The 18357-nt window shown below is 36.5% G+C and overlaps 1 protein-coding gene and 1 long non-coding RNA gene across 5 annotated transcripts in view; one reads left to right on the top strand and one right to left on the bottom strand.

Annotated features, from left to right (window-relative positions):
• Positions 1–17506, top strand: part of ccdc125 (coiled-coil domain containing 125) — a 31406-nt gene extending 13900 nt beyond the window's left edge. For both annotated transcript variants that reach the window (XM_060836297.1, XM_060836305.1), the window contains exons 5-12: positions 1627–1704; positions 6979–7064; positions 9688–9770; positions 10655–10770; positions 11591–11698; positions 13141–13315; positions 13850–13986; positions 16153–17506. In XM_060836297.1, coding sequence (XP_060692280.1) covers positions 1627–1704; positions 6979–7064; positions 9688–9770; positions 10655–10770; positions 11591–11698; positions 13141–13315; positions 13850–13986; positions 16153–16407 — 1038 coding nt within the window. In that variant the 3' untranslated portion in view covers positions 16408–17506. The remainder of the gene's footprint in view (positions 1–1626; positions 1705–6978; positions 7065–9687; positions 9771–10654; positions 10771–11590; positions 11699–13140; positions 13316–13849; positions 13987–16152) is intronic.
• The window catches only part of LOC132822911 (uncharacterized), a 51894-nt gene continuing 40497 nt past the window's right edge, over positions 6961–18357 (bottom strand). For all 3 annotated transcript variants that reach the window (XR_009645477.1, XR_009645476.1, XR_009645478.1), the window contains 2 exons: positions 14671–14796; positions 6961–8562 (listed from right to left, as the gene is read on the bottom strand). This is a non-coding gene — a long non-coding RNA (uncharacterized LOC132822911). The remainder of the gene's footprint in view (positions 8563–14670; positions 14797–18357) is intronic.

The raw sequence follows: 18357 nt of genomic DNA on the forward strand, positions 1-18357 counted from the left end.
TATGTGGAAACAAAGCAGTGCTATTGAAGATATTTATAAATGAAGATGTGGGCATTGGTGGCCAGACCAGCACTTATTGTTCTTTTTCTTGCTGTCCTTGAGAAGGTGGTATTGAGCTGTCTCCTTGAATCACAGTAGTATGTGTGGTATAGGAACTTCCACAGTGCTGTTGAAGTGCTGGAGTTCTAAGAAATAGTGATTGTTTTGAAGTTGAATATTGAAACTTCACAGTGACTATCTTGAGCTCCTAACTGCTTTCGTGGACATTGGGATTAACATATATGAATATGCATATATATTGATCAAGCAACAGTGATGGAGTGGCAGTATATATCCAAATTGGCTTGGTGTCACTTGCAATGGTTATTTTGATGTGGTCTCCCCATGACATTTCTTCCCTCCATCTCAATGGTAGAGTAATTAGTCATGTTGAAGCCACGTTTGTGGAGCACCCTGTTAGTTGTACATATTGTGGCAACCACATTCAGATTGTGGAGAAAACTAATTTTGAATTCAGTGGTAACAGTCTCTGTCTTGAAGTTTCTTGAACTACTTCAGTGTTAATGAGACTACACCCATCCAGGTGTGAAAATTAAATCACAAAATTAAATGATGGCTGTGATCTAGAAAGGCAGTCTTAATGAGGTGATAAAAATGCAGGAAAATAATTATAGGATGTGAAAATAATGGAGCAAGTCATTTAAAATGCAAGCAAAAACCAACAATGAATACAGTACAATCGCATTGTGGTCATCTCAGTGGAGTAGTAGTCCAGGTACCTGGATGAATGATTTTGTAGACCAGTTCTACTATCAGTAATGGTGACCACAGAACTACTGGATATCAGTAAAAGTTGATCTGGCAACTCAGTGTCATTTAAGGAGTGTCACCTTTACTTCGGCTGGTTATATATATTATTGCAGACCCAACAAAAGCATGACTGCACCTTAACTGCCCATTTAAACATTCTAGCAATCCACCCCCCTTTCCTTTGGGCTCTATCTCCACCGATTGTTTACTCTTTATTTACCCTTCGCCCCCACAACCTATCTTCTGCATAAAAGCTGGCATTTTCCTAGCTACCATCAGTTTTGAGGAAGGGTCACCGGATCCAAAATGTTGACTCTGATTTTTTTCTTCTTGGATGCTGCCAGACCTACTGAGCTTTTCCAGCAATTTCTGTTTTTGTAGCAATTGACTCAGTTGTACTAAGCCACATTCGGTGACCCAACAAAGTGGCTTCCTATTACTTTGAAAGCAATTAAGGAGAGTCAATAAATACAGGCATTTCTAGTTTTGCCACATCAAGACAATGAAACAAAAAAAAATCTATATTTCAGGCTTTGCCCTGAGCATGTGTATTGCTCAGCTCTGTGAGTCAACTGTTCAGAAAATGAATTTTGAACTTCCAAAATTGTGTACCAGAGCCACAGCTGGCTGAATGAACCAAACTACTTAGAAACAATTTATGAAGAAACAATTTATTTTGCCTGTACTTTTCTATTATTCATTTAACAGCAGTTTTGAAATGAGCATTTTTTTTTATTAAGTATAGCAAATGATGCTCTGGTGATGCACTGCATTTGTTTATATGTACTTACAATTTTACCATTCGCTGTTTATCAGGCTGTGTTTGATAAAGCTACTGCACATACAAAGACATTACTTCAAAAAACAGGCGAACGAAACAAGATTTTAGAGAAGGTAAAAAAAAATTATTTTTCCTCTTAATTGAGTTTTTTCAAAACAGTTACATTTCAATTCAAATCTTTCTAGAATGGTCTGAAGAAAAGTACCTAACTTGATCATTTTAGACTAAAAACTTTGACATATCGCAACTAAAACATATGCTGTAATTCTCCTCATTTTCAAATATGACCCAATTATTTTTGAAATTAAAACAGTTTGACATACATTTGTTAATATACCAGTGTTCAATATATGTCATTCTCTGCAAATGTTTTTGTCTTGGTGTATCTCAACCTCTTTTTCTCTGTATCCTTTGTGATTATGTTTATGTTGGTGACTTTTGACGGTACCAGGACAGACCAACTGTCATCTCTAGACTGTTTCAGCTCAATTTTCTTTAAATTGGATAACTTCAGAATCTTCATTTCCTCTTTTTCTCAAGTGGGTTATTAAGGGAGCAACATTAAAATGACCTGAACATGTTATCATTGCATTTACAAACTAGTACAAAAGTAGATTTTCAAAAAAGCAAGTTAGGAAAGCTAGGATCAATTAGTGACCAAGGATTTCATCTGTGGACACAAAGGGTGTGGCTAACTTATTGAATAAGTACATTGCATTTGACTTCACAAGAGGATGCTGCCATTGTCACAGAAATAATTAAGAGATAATGAGGACTGAATGCTGGAGAGGTCAGTCAATAAAGTATCTGGCTGGAAAAAGCACGTCAGGTTAGGTAGCATCTGAGGAGCAAGAGAATTGACATTTCGGGCATAACCCTTCATCAGGACTGGGGAGGGGAGGGGTCTCAGAAATAAATAGGGGGGTGGGGCTAGGTTAAAGGTAGGTGGACGAAGATAGGAGGTGATTGTGATAGGTCGGTGGGAAGTGTGGAGTGAATAGGTGGGAAGGAAGATGGACAGTTAGGTCAGGTCAAGTCAAGAGGGCAGAGCCAAGTAGCAGGGTTGGATCTGGGATGGAGGTGTGGAGGGAAAATTTGGAAACTAGTGAATTCAATGTTCAATTCCTCCTTCAGTCTGTAGGTGGTGGAGGAGGCAGAGAATGGACATGTCATTGGGGGAGTGAGAAGGGGATTGAAACGGATGGCCTCAGGAAGGTAGGGTTGGTTGATGTGTATGAACCAGAGATGTTCCCCGCACCATTTGCAAGTTTGCGCTCCGGCTGTCCAATATAGAGAAGACCACGTGGAAAGCAACAGATTTAGTAAATGGGATTCGAGGATATGCAAGTAAATCTCTGCCGGATTTGGAATGAATGCTTTCTCTTCTGCTTCAGAAGCCTACAAATACATGACCTCAGCATTGAATTCACCAGTTTGCAAGTCTCTCCTCTACCCCAAATCAAAACCCTCTGACTTGGCCCTGCCCTTTTGTCCTGACTTACCTGTCTTAACTGACTTATCTGATCTATCACAATCAGTTCCTACCTTTGTCACCTATGTTTCCCATAGCCCCATCCTCCTCCAGTCCTGATTAGGGTTATGCTCAAAACTTTAACTCTTTTGCTTCTCAGATGCTGCTTGACCTGCTGTGCTTTGCCCAGCCCTACACTTCATCAAATCAGAAATAATTACAGGGTGTTAGAGAAATTAGATCTAAATGAAGAAAAGGTGCCAAAAATTATTGGTAATGATCAAAGCAGCAATCCATGTCAGACACAATTGAGTTTGTTAAGGAAGTTGAAAGTTTCTTGCCACAATTTTCCAAACTTCCTTGCTGTACTCATGTCTATTTAAAGAGGAAAGCAGTAGTAACTGTATGAGAGTCAGCCTATTCATAGTGGTACTGAAACTGAGATAGTAACACAAAACAAGAGTAATTGGTATTTTGTAAAATTGCCTAAGAAATGAAAAGCAGCAGATTTAAAAAAACAAGTTGAGTTCTATAATTTATTAGAATGGCTTCATGAGGATTGCAAGATTGATCTGTACGTTGAACCTTTGGGTTCTAAAAGACAGTTACTTCATAGGTACAAAATTAGCTAAGGGACAAAAACCAGGGTGTAATATTGAAGGGTGGTTTTCAGACTCGAGGGAAATATGCAGTGGTCCCGCTGAGTGGTAGATGTTGTTACTGCTGCTTTTTATGATAAATGTGATTCAGACTTGGTTAAACAGGGTGCAGTTTTAAAGTTTAGAGATGACAGGACTCCAATGCAGTAAATTTTTGTACAGAGTAGTAACAGATTTTGAAGGTGTATTTGTACAGTCTTTGAAGGTAATAGGACACATTAAGAGGTATAAAGAGTCTTTTAAGACTGGCCAAGTTCATGACAAATAAATGCTCCCTTGAGGAATTAGAAGCTTTACTGGACAAGTAATATAGCCATGACCAACTGAAAAAGTTAAGCGTAGTGTTAGGCTGTACAATAGCAGGACTGAATGGGTACTAAAAACCATCCTATGGTGACCAACAAATTGACAGTGAAAAAGGTAGAATAAAGTAGAGTACATGAGCAGGGTGTCATAGATGGACCAGACCCCCTCAAAACATTTTAAGAAGTTAGCCTAGACGCTGACTTTTTCTTATTTTAAAGGTACATGTGAAGTGCATGTTCCAGAAGTGATAAACTGTCAAACCACTTGATGTTAAGTAAAACACAATTTATTTAAATGCTATAGTTAAAATTAGTACCCATTACTAGTTCCAATACAGAATCATCTCATAAGCACGCCCCTTGGCAAAAAAAAATTCAGACACTGATTCATACATGCCATTCAACATTGAGATTTCAGAGAAAGTCACAGTTAGGAATCATCTACTGAAGCTCCAACTCTTCTGGGACCCAAACAGCTTCACCTGATTTGGGAACTGTTTTTCAGCAAAACGTAAAGGCCTCTCAAACTATTGATTTAAGCTGACTCCCATAGCCACTTCAGCACCTCTCTTCAACAAACCCAGGACAAAATAACCTTTTTAAAATGACAGTATTGTCACATAGCAAACATAAAAAACATGGAAGCATTGTAAAAACTTTTAAAAAGAAATAAATTAGTGCAAGTAAATGGGAATCCCTCTGAGTAAGAGACGAAGACAATTAGAATGGGAATCATGAAATGGCAACAATATTAAAAAAATTTACTTTGATATTTGCAGTGGAAGTATAAAAAAATGTGTTGGATATTGAGAGAAACTAAAAAGAGGTAATGAGAATGAATATAATACTGGTGTAGAGAAAGTACTGGTGAAATTGAGAGTAAAAGCTGACAAATACGCTGGATTCATGCCATAGGATTTTTTAAAAAGGTGGCAACTTAGAGGATGTTTTAGATTTGATTCTCCAGGATTCCACAGATTCTAGAACCTTCTGTGTTGACAGAAAAGCAGCAAATGTCACCTTACTGTTAAAGAAAGGAAGTAAAAACGACAGGAAGTGATAAATCAATTAGACTTGCATCAGGAACAGGGAAAATGTTTGAAGTAATTGTTAAGAAAGTGGTTACAGTGCACCTGTGAAAACACTATAATTAGACAGTCAATCTGGTTTTATGAAAGGAAAATAATGTTTAATCAATTTTAGTTTTCTGAGGCTATAATTAGCACAGTAAATATGCAAGAAAATTTTATTGTTTCAGAAAGCATTAAGATCTTCGCACAAGGTTAGGTTTTGATGGGATATGTGTAAATTTATTGGTTTAAGGATTGATTAATGGGTTAAAAATGCAGTACATGAATAGACAGTAAATTTTGGATTGTCCAACTGCCCTGCAAGGATCAGTGGCTGAGCCATAAATATTTTGAATTTTAAATGAGAGGATTAAGAGTCAGGTATAAATGTTTGTTGCTAATACAAAAAAAGTCACAGAAGCCTGTACACGGGCTAAAGGAACCAGACAATGTGAGCAAATATTCACTTTGGTAGGAAGAATAGAAAAGCAGAGTGATTTTGTTATGAAGGTGTGGTTTGAGTAAATTTTTGAGATGTAAAGACTCTGGTACATGAATCACAAAATTTACATACAGATACAGCAAGCAAATTGGAAGGCAAATGATGTATTGGCCTTTGATTGCTAACAGGTTAGAGTATAGGAGAAAACAAGTCATGCTGCAAATAGGGCTTTGGTGAGACTAGTCTGGGAGAATTATTTACAGATTTGGTGTTTTTATTTAAGAATGTAACATCTTCCAAGATAAGTGCAGAAGGTTCACTAGATTGATGGGATTTTTAATTGTTCTTTCACAGGATGTGGTACCACTGTCACTCATGTATAATGTCCTTTCAGGGCTCTTTAAAGGCAACACTGTAATTTTGGAGTCACAGTAGGTGAGAACAAGTGAGGATAGCAGATTTCCTTCTGGGAAATTGTGTCCCAGGGGCTGTAAATGCTCAATTGCTCAATGTTTAACATTTGAGATAAATGAGACTTTTTTGACACGGAAGAATTCAACTGAGAGGTTGGGAAAGATTTTGGCTCTGATCTTAGATTAGTAAATTTGAGAGATTATGAGGTGTATTCATGTTTTGTATTCTTATTAGTAATCACAAAGAAATCAAAAGCAGGAAGTTATGCTGAACCTTTACGAAACACTGCTTTGGTCCCTGTTAGTGTATTTCGATCATGATGGGCAAAATACTTGTAGGGTGTCAAGCCATAAAGGAAGATGCGGAAGAAATTTATTGACTAGTTAAGGGGTAAAAACCTTCAATGGAGAAACCAAAGTAAATGGTTGCTTTCCTTGGAGCAGCGAACGTTAAGGGAAGATTTGATTGAGGTATTCAAAATCATTAGTGGTTATGATACTGAATATGTAAATATGGGAATGCTGATTCAGTATATGGATGCTCTTCATGGCAAATTGTTAATAAGTACAGGAAATAGATTTAAGATGATTGGCAAAAGAACCAGGTGGCTACATGAGGAAAGTAGTTTATACAGAGTTGTCATGTTCTGGGAAATGCTGTCTGATGGAGGAGTAGTAGTAGTAGTAGTATTCAAAAGGTGGTTGAACAAATTATTGATTGAGGGTGGGTCGGTGGGGAACGATTTGCACATTGCAAAGTGTAGGAGAGTATGTTTTGTGTTTAATTTGTAAACCAAAAACAGCTAATCAAAACCAGAATAATTGTTCCTGTCCTTTGAGATTTTAAGTTTTTCTAATTGTTTTTCCCAGTATCTGTTGTCAGTACTTGAGTGCATTTAACCATAAAAGTAAAATGCTACAGTCGATCTACTTGGATCATCCTGAAAACAATATCAAAATGCCTTTAACAATCTACCTTTTGATGAGAGTAGAAAATGTATGTGACGTTTTGTTACCCTTTCTACAGGAAGTGAATATATTACAGTGGGAAAATGATTGGAAATTGGATAAATTTAAGAATTTGGAACAGATCTGGATTGGAAGATATGATCGGTTAGTGGACTAATTATGAATGTAACATATTTCAGTGCTTGTTCATTGTACTGTGCAAAATTCATGCAGATAGAGGCCATTCAGCTCCTTTGAGTCTGTATTGACCTTCTGAAGAGCATCCCATCCTATTCCTGATAACCCATATTTATCAATAGTTAATGGACCTAACCTGCATATCCCTGGACACTAGAGAATTTTGCATGGCCAATCCACCTAATCTGCACATTTTAGACAATGTAATAAAATCTTCCTTTTGAGGAACGCATTGAAGTTTTTTCGTTTAAAATCAGCTGGTCTCCCATATGATTGTTAATAATACTTAGTTCACTGGTGTATTCTGACTATATGGTGTTTTTGGGAGGAATACATTGCCACATCAAAATGGTCCCAGTGAAAACAATGAGTATATATAGGGGGATAAGTTTAAGGCAACTTATTTGATGTTGAATTTTTGACTGTGATGATCTTTCCATGCTTGCATTGATTTAATCCCATGAACTTTCATTCCTTCTAATATTTTAGTATGGCTTCTTCCCACTCATTTGAATCCTTATTTTTCTGGAAGTTCTTGGTGCCCTGTACAGTGAATTCCTTGTTTGGTGAAGAGTAATAAAGACAGTGTGGCTCAGACCCTTGGCTTGAGTTGACTCACCAGCTGGCTGAAGATTGCACAAGATTGGACTCTTAGGTGCCTGCTGGACTTAGAAAGCTGTTGCAACTTTCATTTGTCTAATAGTCTTGCATATATTTACTTTCCCCACAAATAAAGGCAAGCATATATTTATGCGTATTTTAAAATCAAACATCGTCCGTAAATCAGGTGTGCAATGATCACGAAGTCCACAGTAATGGATTGTTTTTGTGTTGAGTTCCTTCGTTCATGGATTGTGGCTTGTGACCTAGTTGATTAGGCCTTTTTCTCTTGTTCTGAATTACTTGTTTTTTGGTTCTCACTATCCCAATCACTTGACTTGTAGCAATCTGTGGTATTTCCCGAGTTGAGCTGTAAGTCCTCTTTCTCTCTCCATTTCTGAGCATCTCTTTCCCTTCTTTGTGTCTTGCTATCCATTTATTTTCTGTTCTGTCAGAATTTGATCACTCATCCCGAGTGTAGCTTTGAGAATATCTTTGGGTTGTCAACACCTTTTTCTTTTTGTTAGTGAGAAATTCTGTTGTGTGCTTTCCAAGACTTGTGTATTTTTGGAGGTTTGAGGTTGGATCATTTGTGGATCATTGGAGGTTTGCTTCCCTTTTCTTTTAGCTAGTGTTGCTATGTGGATAATGGCTGGATTTCCATTCATAGTGTAAGTGTATATCTAGGTACTTGTTGCAATTTAGGAAGAACAAGATTGTTTCTGAGATCATTGAGGCTAACGTGCTGTCTGCTGGAATTGGCAATCTGGGAAGTTTCAAGCATTCTGTACTGGACATGCCAATTTTGAATGGATGGAATGTCTGTCAGTGATCTTGCATTTTCAGAGGACTTCCAAGGACATGTCTGAAAAAATGAAGAAATTATGTCATTGGAAACAAAGGTTCGACCTCACAGCTCAGAACATTCCCACCTATTGTCTGGAAGTTGTGCATACACTCTAAGCATCTGGATGTTACAAGTGTTCATGCAAGTGGATGTGTGTTGAATGGGTCCTGTAGTGGCATGTCTTTGTCTAAGGCAAATAAATCTGAAAATTATAAGACCTGCTACTTCTAATTTCATATCAGAAGGTTTTCTTACTTGTGCTTTGAACAGAGTCAAATCAAGTGAAATTGTCTCTACTTCTGTGTGTCTCTCTATTCTGAGATCCTGGACAGACCTAAGAAGCCTATAAAATTCTAACAGGAACAGACAGGATAAACACAAAATGGATGTTCCCGATGATCAGGGAATCCAGATACAGGGGTCATAGTGTAACAGTTTGGAGTAGGCCATTTAGGATGGAGATGAAAATTTATTTTCACCCAGAGAATGGTGAGCCTGTGGAATTTTCCATCATAGAAAGTAGTTGAGACCAATGTCAGTCCCGTCCTCCCAGGAAGCAATCAGATAAGTCATGGCATTCCCTCCATAGCCAAAATATCATGCTTCGATAAGGGCACCAAAACTGCACACAATTCTACAGGTGTAATCTCATCAAGACCCTGTACAATGCTGTCCCTGCAGCAAGAGATCCATGCTCCTGTACTCAAACTCTTGCTGTGAAGGCCTTCATACAATTTGCCTTCATTACCGCTTGCTGATTCCCTATTTCCAAATCTATTGCAATTCAGATAATCTGCCTTCCTGGTTTTGTGACCCAAGTGGATAACCTCACATTTATTTACATTATATTTCATTTGCCATGCATTTTCCACTTGCTCAACTTGTTCAAATCATATTAAAGCATGTCTGTATTGACATCACAGTTCATCCACCCACCCAGCTTTGTGTTGTCTGAAAATGTGAAGATATTATATTTAGCTTCCTCATCTAAATCGTTAATACTGTGATATTATGTCAGTAGTTCAATTTTGAGTTATTTTCATGTGTCAAATAATTATTTTTAAAGGCTCCATATTTGAACTTTGATTTTCCCAAGCATTTGCATATGAATACTGCAGACTTCAGGTATCCTTTCCTTTACAGGATATGTATTGAAAATGCTGAACTTTCAAAAACTTTGGCGGCAAAAGATAGTGAGATTCGGAATCTCAAATCAGAAAATACAAGTAAGTTTTTAGAGCATTACTGAAATGTGACGAGATGAAACACCCATCATCAGTCTGAAGTAGATTCAAATATAAATCTCAGAAATGAAAGTCTGGTTTTGTAATTGTTGATTTAATAGTTCTCAAATGTTTTGGTATTTCTTTAGTTCCCTCAAATTTCTCCTGCCCACTTGTCCTAAGTCCTGACCATCACCAGTGTTGTGGTGAAATTATGCTGGGCTGGTTAACCTGATTACCTTGCACATTATTCATGTGCACGTCTTGATGTTGAGTGGTGTATTGCAGCAAAGTATGTTCCTGTCCCCAACAATTTTCTCCATACAGTAAGTCTCCATCTGAACAATCTCTCAGCCGATTAAGAATGAGATTTAAAATCTTTGTTAATCTATAATACTGTACTTGTTTTAAATTTCCTCTTCCCATGTGATCCAATGTACTGCAGTTCAAGGTAACAACTCTCATGTACCCTGAATGTTGATAGGTTGCCTAAATGATAACTCTTCCACAGTGAACCAATAGCATTTTATCTCAATCAGATTTGGGAATTAGCAGAACAATTTTTGACTTTTCGACTTTCATTTGGAAAAAATTGGGTGATGGCAGCTTTATAATTTTAAAGAATGGCTTTCTGGTCAAATAGTTATTTGGACCAATGCCTTTAAAATCATAACACAATATTTGTACTTGCATTGATATGTTCAGTTCATAATAATTAAAATTGATTAAATTTAGATTAAAACTTGTCGAAAGGTCTATTCTAAGTGATTGGATTTGCAAACCTTGAAGGTTGATCTGTGGCATCCTTTTTAGTGTTTGGAAATGTTTGCTGTGACACTTTAGATATTGACATTGTTGTACATGGTCCATTATGTTTGTTTTCTTAGTTTTGAACCAGCAGTGTTCAGAATTACTTGCAATGCTTGATGCAAAGGATCAGCAAATCTTCCAAAACACATTGCCAGTAAACAAGAAAGGCTTCACTGAAGTTACAACATTGGAGGTAAAGATCTAAGAAAACCCCTTTACTTACAGTTTATAATCTGCTACCATTCTGTGTTTACTTTGTAAGAGATTCTGGTTGATTAGTACATTGATGCCAAATTTAAAAAAGTACAAATATATTTCTTGATAATACTCGAACTGGCTCTGGACAAACCTTTCAGATTCCCTATGATGCATTCACTATTTTGGATATGCTGTTTGGGAACAAGTATACAAGGCCAAATTGTTCTCTTGAAACAGTAACCAATAGGAGTGCTAACTACAGCATTGGTTGAGATTTTGGATTCAATGTGGCAGCAAACTGAGGCTGATTTGGCTGAAAGCCGGAGAAAAGCAAAAAGCAAAGGCTCAAATTTTCACTTCAGAAATTTCTCCTGTTATCCCCTATACTGCAGTAAAATTGTTTGAATCCTTTCAAGCAGAGTCTTAATTTACTACTTCATCTAAAAATACGACAAAACTTTATTCTCTCGTGGTAGCTGAGATTATGTGCAAATTCTGCAGTGAGGCATGCACTCACAAACTTGACTTGGGTGAGAGTGCTACCAATTAAGTCAAACTGATGGTCTAAGAATTATTTTTCAGTCAGGACTAGTGAGGCTTTTTTTTGGGTGTTTATACAAGTGTTGTGACAAGCTATCTGGGGAATAGTTCTGATACTGTAAATAAACTGTTCATGTTTGGGAATCCCGCATTAGATCACTGAAGTTTACATAGTGTTTAAAAAAAATACAGGAGTAATTTTTTGGTAAACATTTAGTGTTTATATTTTAGCTGACTGGACATTTCCATTGATCAAGATTTATATTGTTCTTCAGCTGGGAGTGCTTGGAGCGTGTCACTGTAATGGTACTGGAGGAGAGCCCTGTGCTTGTGCCAGGATGGCAGCTGCCACACGGAAACAGCTACTGCAACAGAAGCAAGAGGTACCAACTTTTTAAAATTCATTACTAGGACTAAATTATTTAAAACGTGAATCGTGTATCAAGTAAAATTAATGCATTCTGCCACTACATTGCACACTTAATCTAAAAATATTCAGAATGCTTCACTTTATTATAAAGTGCTTGTTAGAGTTAGGTCTTCGGTAAACAAATATTCACCTGACAGTGATAGGTGAATTTCTTTCATACTGTCTGTGCTGTTATACTTTTTAGAAGCTAAATTCATCCCTTAAACTTCAAGGACATAAACGAGGTTTCTGTGAAGTTACAGTGGCAGAACAGAAATTTCATCCTCTTAATATCTTCATTCCACTCTTAATTTACCAATCTTAGATCAATAATAATCACTGTAATGAGTGCATCGAGCTAGAGCATCTTTATTTACTTCTTGAAACAAGTGATTTTAATGGGTATGAAAGATTATCAGGAATGTGCAGAAGTTGAGGTAAAAAATCAGATTAGCTATGATCTGATTGAATGGCGAAATAGGCTTGAACCGTCAGATCACCTACCATTTTGCTTTGTTTGTATATTTGTGTTTATACGTGGTCTTTCATTCAACTGAACTTAAATGTAGCATATTAAACAGGACATGATTTGAAAAGAATTAATATTGCAGCGTCTTTTTTGCTTTTGAAAAGGAAACTAAAAGTTCTGTGGTACTAAGTTGGCACATGACCCAATGAACTCTACAAGAGTGGTGATCATCTTTACAAATGTTACATAAACCAGCATTGTGTATTGCACAGACTCCAGGCTTAACTAGCATGATAGGAAGTAGTAGTACTTGGAAATATGCCAAGTTTGACAAATGTAATTATATTCATGCCGAATTCTTAAGAGTTGCTTTTCCCAAAAATATCTTCAGATATCTAATTGTTTGACTTGTATGTATCCAAATGTTGTTATTTAATTGTTTATAGCTACTGGCATGCATATAACAGTCAAGCTTCTTTATGCCCGATGCAATTACAGGATAAAACTGAGACGTAGATTTGGACAGAACAAGTTTTAGTATTGTTGCTCCATATTTTCAGCATGTTGCTTTTCTAAAATCATTTGGATTACTGCTCACTAAACAGTTGGTGATCAATCAATCTGATCAACAGAATTGGACTTGAATGTCCTGACACCAGAGTGGCTAGTATGTTTGAAATTGGCTGGTGTAGTTTTACAACTGGAACACAGATGCCTGTAAATTAATGGTGCATGAACATATGACACTGAAGTTGAAGGGTATGGAAGTTGGATGTGTGTTTTTATATCCAAACTTTTCTGTATACCACAATGATGGGAAAGCTGCAAACCGGATGGGATGTCTATACCTGTACTGTTCTTTGCATTGTTTTTGTGTTTTAACCTGTTTAATAGACACAAGAACTTATCAGTTGTATTTTTTTCCATATGTAATCTTGCATCATTAGTTTGATCTTCAGAGAAAGCGAGAGGAAGAGGCCTACATAGTGGCTGATGCATTTAGAATTGCTTTTGAACATCAATTAAAAAGAACAAATGATCAAACTCTCCGAATTAGTGAAGTGGAAAAACTGCATAGAAAAGCTCCTAAGAAAGGGCTTGTTTGGAATCAAATAAAAGAAGGTAAAGCCTAGGGATGTAAAATTGTGAATCTTTTAATTGATGTGTTGGTCTTGCCATTGATATTGCAGTTACCATTCAAACAAAGGCTTTGTTCATATTTTAAACTAATATTTGAGAACATTCTAAGGTGTTGCTATAGTTTAAGATTTACCAACTTCTGTTTTTTCATCTTCGAGTACAATAGTACTTAAGTACTATATCTACGGAGCTAAAAGAAATGTATGATGATTTTTATTTTCAGTGAACACATTTATTCTAATAGTACTTTTGTAAATGATATTGATGGTAAATTGTAAATTTATGAAATGAAAACATTGAGTTCTGTTGAATTGTGTATCTGTTTCATATATTAACTCCGTCACTGTGTGTACAAATATGTATTTTGATTTCAGACATAAATATGCTCAAAATCAACTATCATTGATCTCATGAAATGTTCAATCTGTTCCCAACAGTATACTGATTTGACATTAATACCTGACTTTTTGTTTAATGTAAGTTGTTTTCTTTTTCTTGTTTTATACAATATTCCAGATCCTATTCAGGGAACAAAAGTGATTCATTCAACACTTGGCCAAAAGTTGAAGGGTCTGTTCAGTTCCTCAACAGACCAAAAGAATTTGGAGGTCTTGGATGACACGCAGGAGGTGCTAAGGATACTTATAGACTTGGTCTGTGATGGTTTTAAACTCAATACTATCTAGTTTTGTAGTGAGGATGTGATTCTATAGAATACTTCAACAAACTTTGATATTTCATATTGGTGTTAGTGAAATGGCATATCTCAATCAATATTTGAAAAAATATCAGGACTTCCATACATGATTTGATAAAATAAGCTAATACTACTTGGCAAAAGAACTTTGAAGCATTTCATAATGCACTGATCAGGACAATTTGCAGGAAGTACCAATGCAAAGTAAAATCAACAGTCGTACGATGAGAGGATTGATTGCCTCAACCAATAAGAGTCCATAAACTAACCATTTAGCATGTATGTTGCCTGTTTCACCTCAGCAAAATAGGAGACTGCCATTCTGAGTCGATGGTCAAGGCATTGCCCTGAGAAATCAGAGATAACCTGCTTGCTTTAAAATTTAAGCAAAGCTTGTAGGTAACTGTCACTCATCATCTCTCTGATACGTTCTCTGTGGCAGTGTCTCTATCAGTTGTGTTCTCATTAACCAGTCAGCATATGCTTATAGAGTATGAATGTTTTCTTTTCACATTGGTATTCCTTAAAAATTGTCCTGATGAATACAAGGTGAAAAGCTTTGACAAAATGTTTCTTTTCTTCAGCAATGCTCAAGGTTTATACTATCAGACAGCAATTAAAAATAAATGATGCAACTTACACAGGTGATGCAAGAGGAAACAAAGCAGTACCAAACATCATGTGCTGGGTTTTTTTTGGCATCTCTTACTCATGATGAAATAGGTATAAATATTTCACTTGCAGTGTTCATTTGTTCCTGTCAAAACTAGATGGAACAATCATGTTAAAATGTTAGAAAATCCATTCTCTCGTCATCTGTTTTTAATACAAAATACTAATTAGTATCCTTTTCCATATGGTTTTGCTATGGTTCTGTCTTTTTAAGCAGAAGTCTTGGCTGCAATCATTTTACCTTGGCATTGAAGATTTGTTATATTAATTCTCTTGATAGCACGAAGTTCATTGTTGTACTGAAAATTTACGAAGTTTAACAGATAAATCTTAAGTGTATTCTATCGGAATGTGGCTAATGTAAAGTTTTTAAAAAGATCAAGAAGAATTTATTGATTTGTTGCTCAGTGTCCAACAATTCAGAACAGTAGTTAAGAAAGTAATGAAGAATGACTTAGTCATTTGTGGCTTTATAAGAGGCCATTCAGGCCTAGCCAGTTGCTTTGGCTCTTCATGAAGCAATAGACTCAGCTTTATTTTCTCACTCTGTCCTGTAGCCCTGCAAGTTTATTTCCTTCAAGTGCCCATCCAGTTTTGAAGTTACTGATCCACTCTGCTTCCACCTAACTTCATAGGCTGTGCACTCTAGGTCACTATCATTTGGTGTGTTCAGTGTTCTTCCTCATTTGTATCTCTAGCCCAAAACTCTAAATCTGTGCCCACTATTCTTTTTAACATTTATGAATGGGAATCATTGTTTTTCTTGTCCACCTTTATAAAACAATTTCATAATCTTGTCAGTCTTTATCAGAATGCTTATTACATACCTTGCAGCTAATATCCCCCATTTCTGGAAGAATTCTGGTGAATCTCCCTTGCACCTTTCAAGGTCTTTTGCATTCTTCCTAAAGTTTTCCATTGTCTGTTTAATATTGTAGAATACAAAGTAGAATAAGTCAAACTGGATAGGGTTTGAATCTTACCACACCTTGGGCACTTTGTCCAATTCTGATAAGTGAGTCACGTGGATCAGACAGAGAACAGTGGATGATCCCAATATTTTAGAAGTTTTACATTTGGGAAAGGAGTTGAGTAACTTGGATTCTTGCGTTGAACTATCACCTATGCTCAGATTATTAGTACAGCAAGATTTGACCACCAGACTCCATGCTACGACAAATGCATGAAATGGATTCTTGGGTACTATAAGAGAACAGAAAACTCTGGTATTATTATTTAAGATAATAATCTTAAGTGTCTGTCAGGATCATCCTGGATGTATCAATTCAGTCTAGGGTGAGATGAATGGCCTGTCTTGTTTATAGTTGTCTTATGAAATGTGTTGCCACAAATTATTCTAACTGACTTGAAGTGTTCATTGGATACTTGCTCAGTTATTATATTAACCATAACTAAGATTCTAAATGTGTTTATTTCTTTCCATTCTTAGTTAAATGATAAAGAGGAAGCTCTGGCACATCAGCGGAAGGTTAGCTATATGTTGGCTCGACGTGTTGAGGATCTAGAACGAAAGTCCTTGAGGAAGGATACTGCAGCAACTGAAATTTTTAAAGTTGATAATTGTCAAAAAAGATTGAATGATTTAAAAAATAAATCTTTCCTATCAACTGATCGAAACCCAAGTGAACACAAGACAGTTTTGAGGACGAACTCTTCCCCTGCAGGTTACTTCATGGGCAATTGAAAATTCAGCATTTATTAAAACAGAGCTTGTGGCAAGACATTTGATGGAACAAACATTAGGACTGAAGCCAAAAAAATTCCATGATGTTTGTTCATAAATGTAAGAAGACATTCTTTCAGAATGGACATGATATCTATTTTTTAAATTAACTTGTAAAAAGACTTAAGAATTGATTTGTTTAAGCCACTTCTAGAGTTATACAGCATGGAAACATGACCTTCATCCCAAATTGAACAAATTCCACTTTCTTTTGTTTGGCCCACATCCCTCCGAAACCTTTTCTCTTAGTGTACTTAACCAAATGTCTTAAATGTTGTAACTGTATCTGCATCCGCCGCTGCCTCTGGCAGCTCATTCCATATATGAACCAGTTTTTTTTTAAAAAAATGGTTCTCCTTATATTCTAAAAATTTTCTCCTCTCACATTAAAAATATGCTCCATAGTTTTGAACTCCCCCACTCTGTTATTCACCTTATATATGCCTGTCATAATTTTTTAAACCTCTATAAGGTCACCCCATAACCTCCTATGCTCTGTGGAAAAAAACTTCAGCTTCTCCAACCTGTCCTTTTAACTCAAAACCTCCATTCCTGGCAACATCCTAATTTGATTTTGTTCTTAGTGAAATATTGGTGATCTAATGTAAATATTAAAATGAGACAAGTCAAAGCTTTTCATCTTGCACTTATTAGGAGTGCAAGATAGTGACACAAGATAGTGACTTGACAAAGAAACACTAAAGAGCATGGGAAGAGAATGTTGAATGATTGGCATTGTAATCCAGTTGGAACAGCTAATGATCCATTTCAGTTCTCAGACCAGCCAGCACTCTGGTAATTCTTCCACTTAAACTGTATAAATAGGCTTCCCTTTTTTTTCTTAGTTTTGTTTTTTGCATCCTAGCCCTGATGAGTGCAAGACAGGAAGCTTCAACTAATCTCTGTTTATAGTTTCAGGCTGGCAAGCAATTATTTAGAGTCTAATTAGTTTGCACAGTTTAATTTGCCTTACAAAATTAGTGAGTGACTTACTAAATCTAATTATATTCATATATTGAATGTACAAATATTTATGAATGCGACTTGGCACTTAACATTATTTAAGAGTCTACAAATATTTATTTAATACATAACTTCAATGTGGAATATAGATCAAACGAAGCAAAAGTGGCAGTGCTCCAGCCTGGTTGACCCTTAAGAACTGTTTTAGTTCCGATCATGGGCAGCACGGTGGCACAGATGGGTGGCACAGTGGTTAGCACTGCTGCCTCACAGTGCCTGAGACCTGGATTCATTTCCCGCCTCAGGTGACTGACTGTGTGGAGTTTACACATTCCTCCCGTCTCAGCATGGGTTTGCTCCGGTTTCCTCCCACAATCCAAAAATGTGCAGGTTCGGTGAATTGGCCATGCTAAATTGGCTGTAGTGTTAGGTGAAGGGGTAAATGTAGGGGAATGTGTCTGGGTGGGTTGCACTTCGGCGGGTTGGTGTGGACTTGTTGGGCTGAAGGGCTTGTTTCCACACTAAGTAATCTAATCTAATTAAGACATGAAGGTGATAATGAAAATTGTCGTGATGCTTTTGACCTTTTGAGGATACACTTCTTGTAAGTGTATCTGGAGCTTTGAAAGATGGTATTTAGAAAGAAGATTTCTGCAAAACTATACCATTATGAAAGACATTTGCAAAGTTATTTCAGATTAAATTGCAAATGGACAGCAAATTTAGGATTGGTATTTTAAAAAATACCATGAAAGAAGTAATTTATATTTACATAACACCTATCATGCTACATCCAAAAGTGGTTTGCAATGAATTCATTTTTCAGTGTGCTGAGTATTATTTAAGCAATGTAAGTAGTAAAATGTCCCTTCTCATAACAGCGTTTTCAGGACATCATGGCATGCTGCGAAAATTGGCCAACTGATTGTTGCAAGGATGCCTTCCTTG

This window comes from Hemiscyllium ocellatum, chromosome 2, assembly GCF_020745735.1.
Source record: "Hemiscyllium ocellatum isolate sHemOce1 chromosome 2, sHemOce1.pat.X.cur, whole genome shotgun sequence".
NCBI lineage: Eukaryota > Metazoa > Chordata > Chondrichthyes > Orectolobiformes > Hemiscylliidae > Hemiscyllium > Hemiscyllium ocellatum.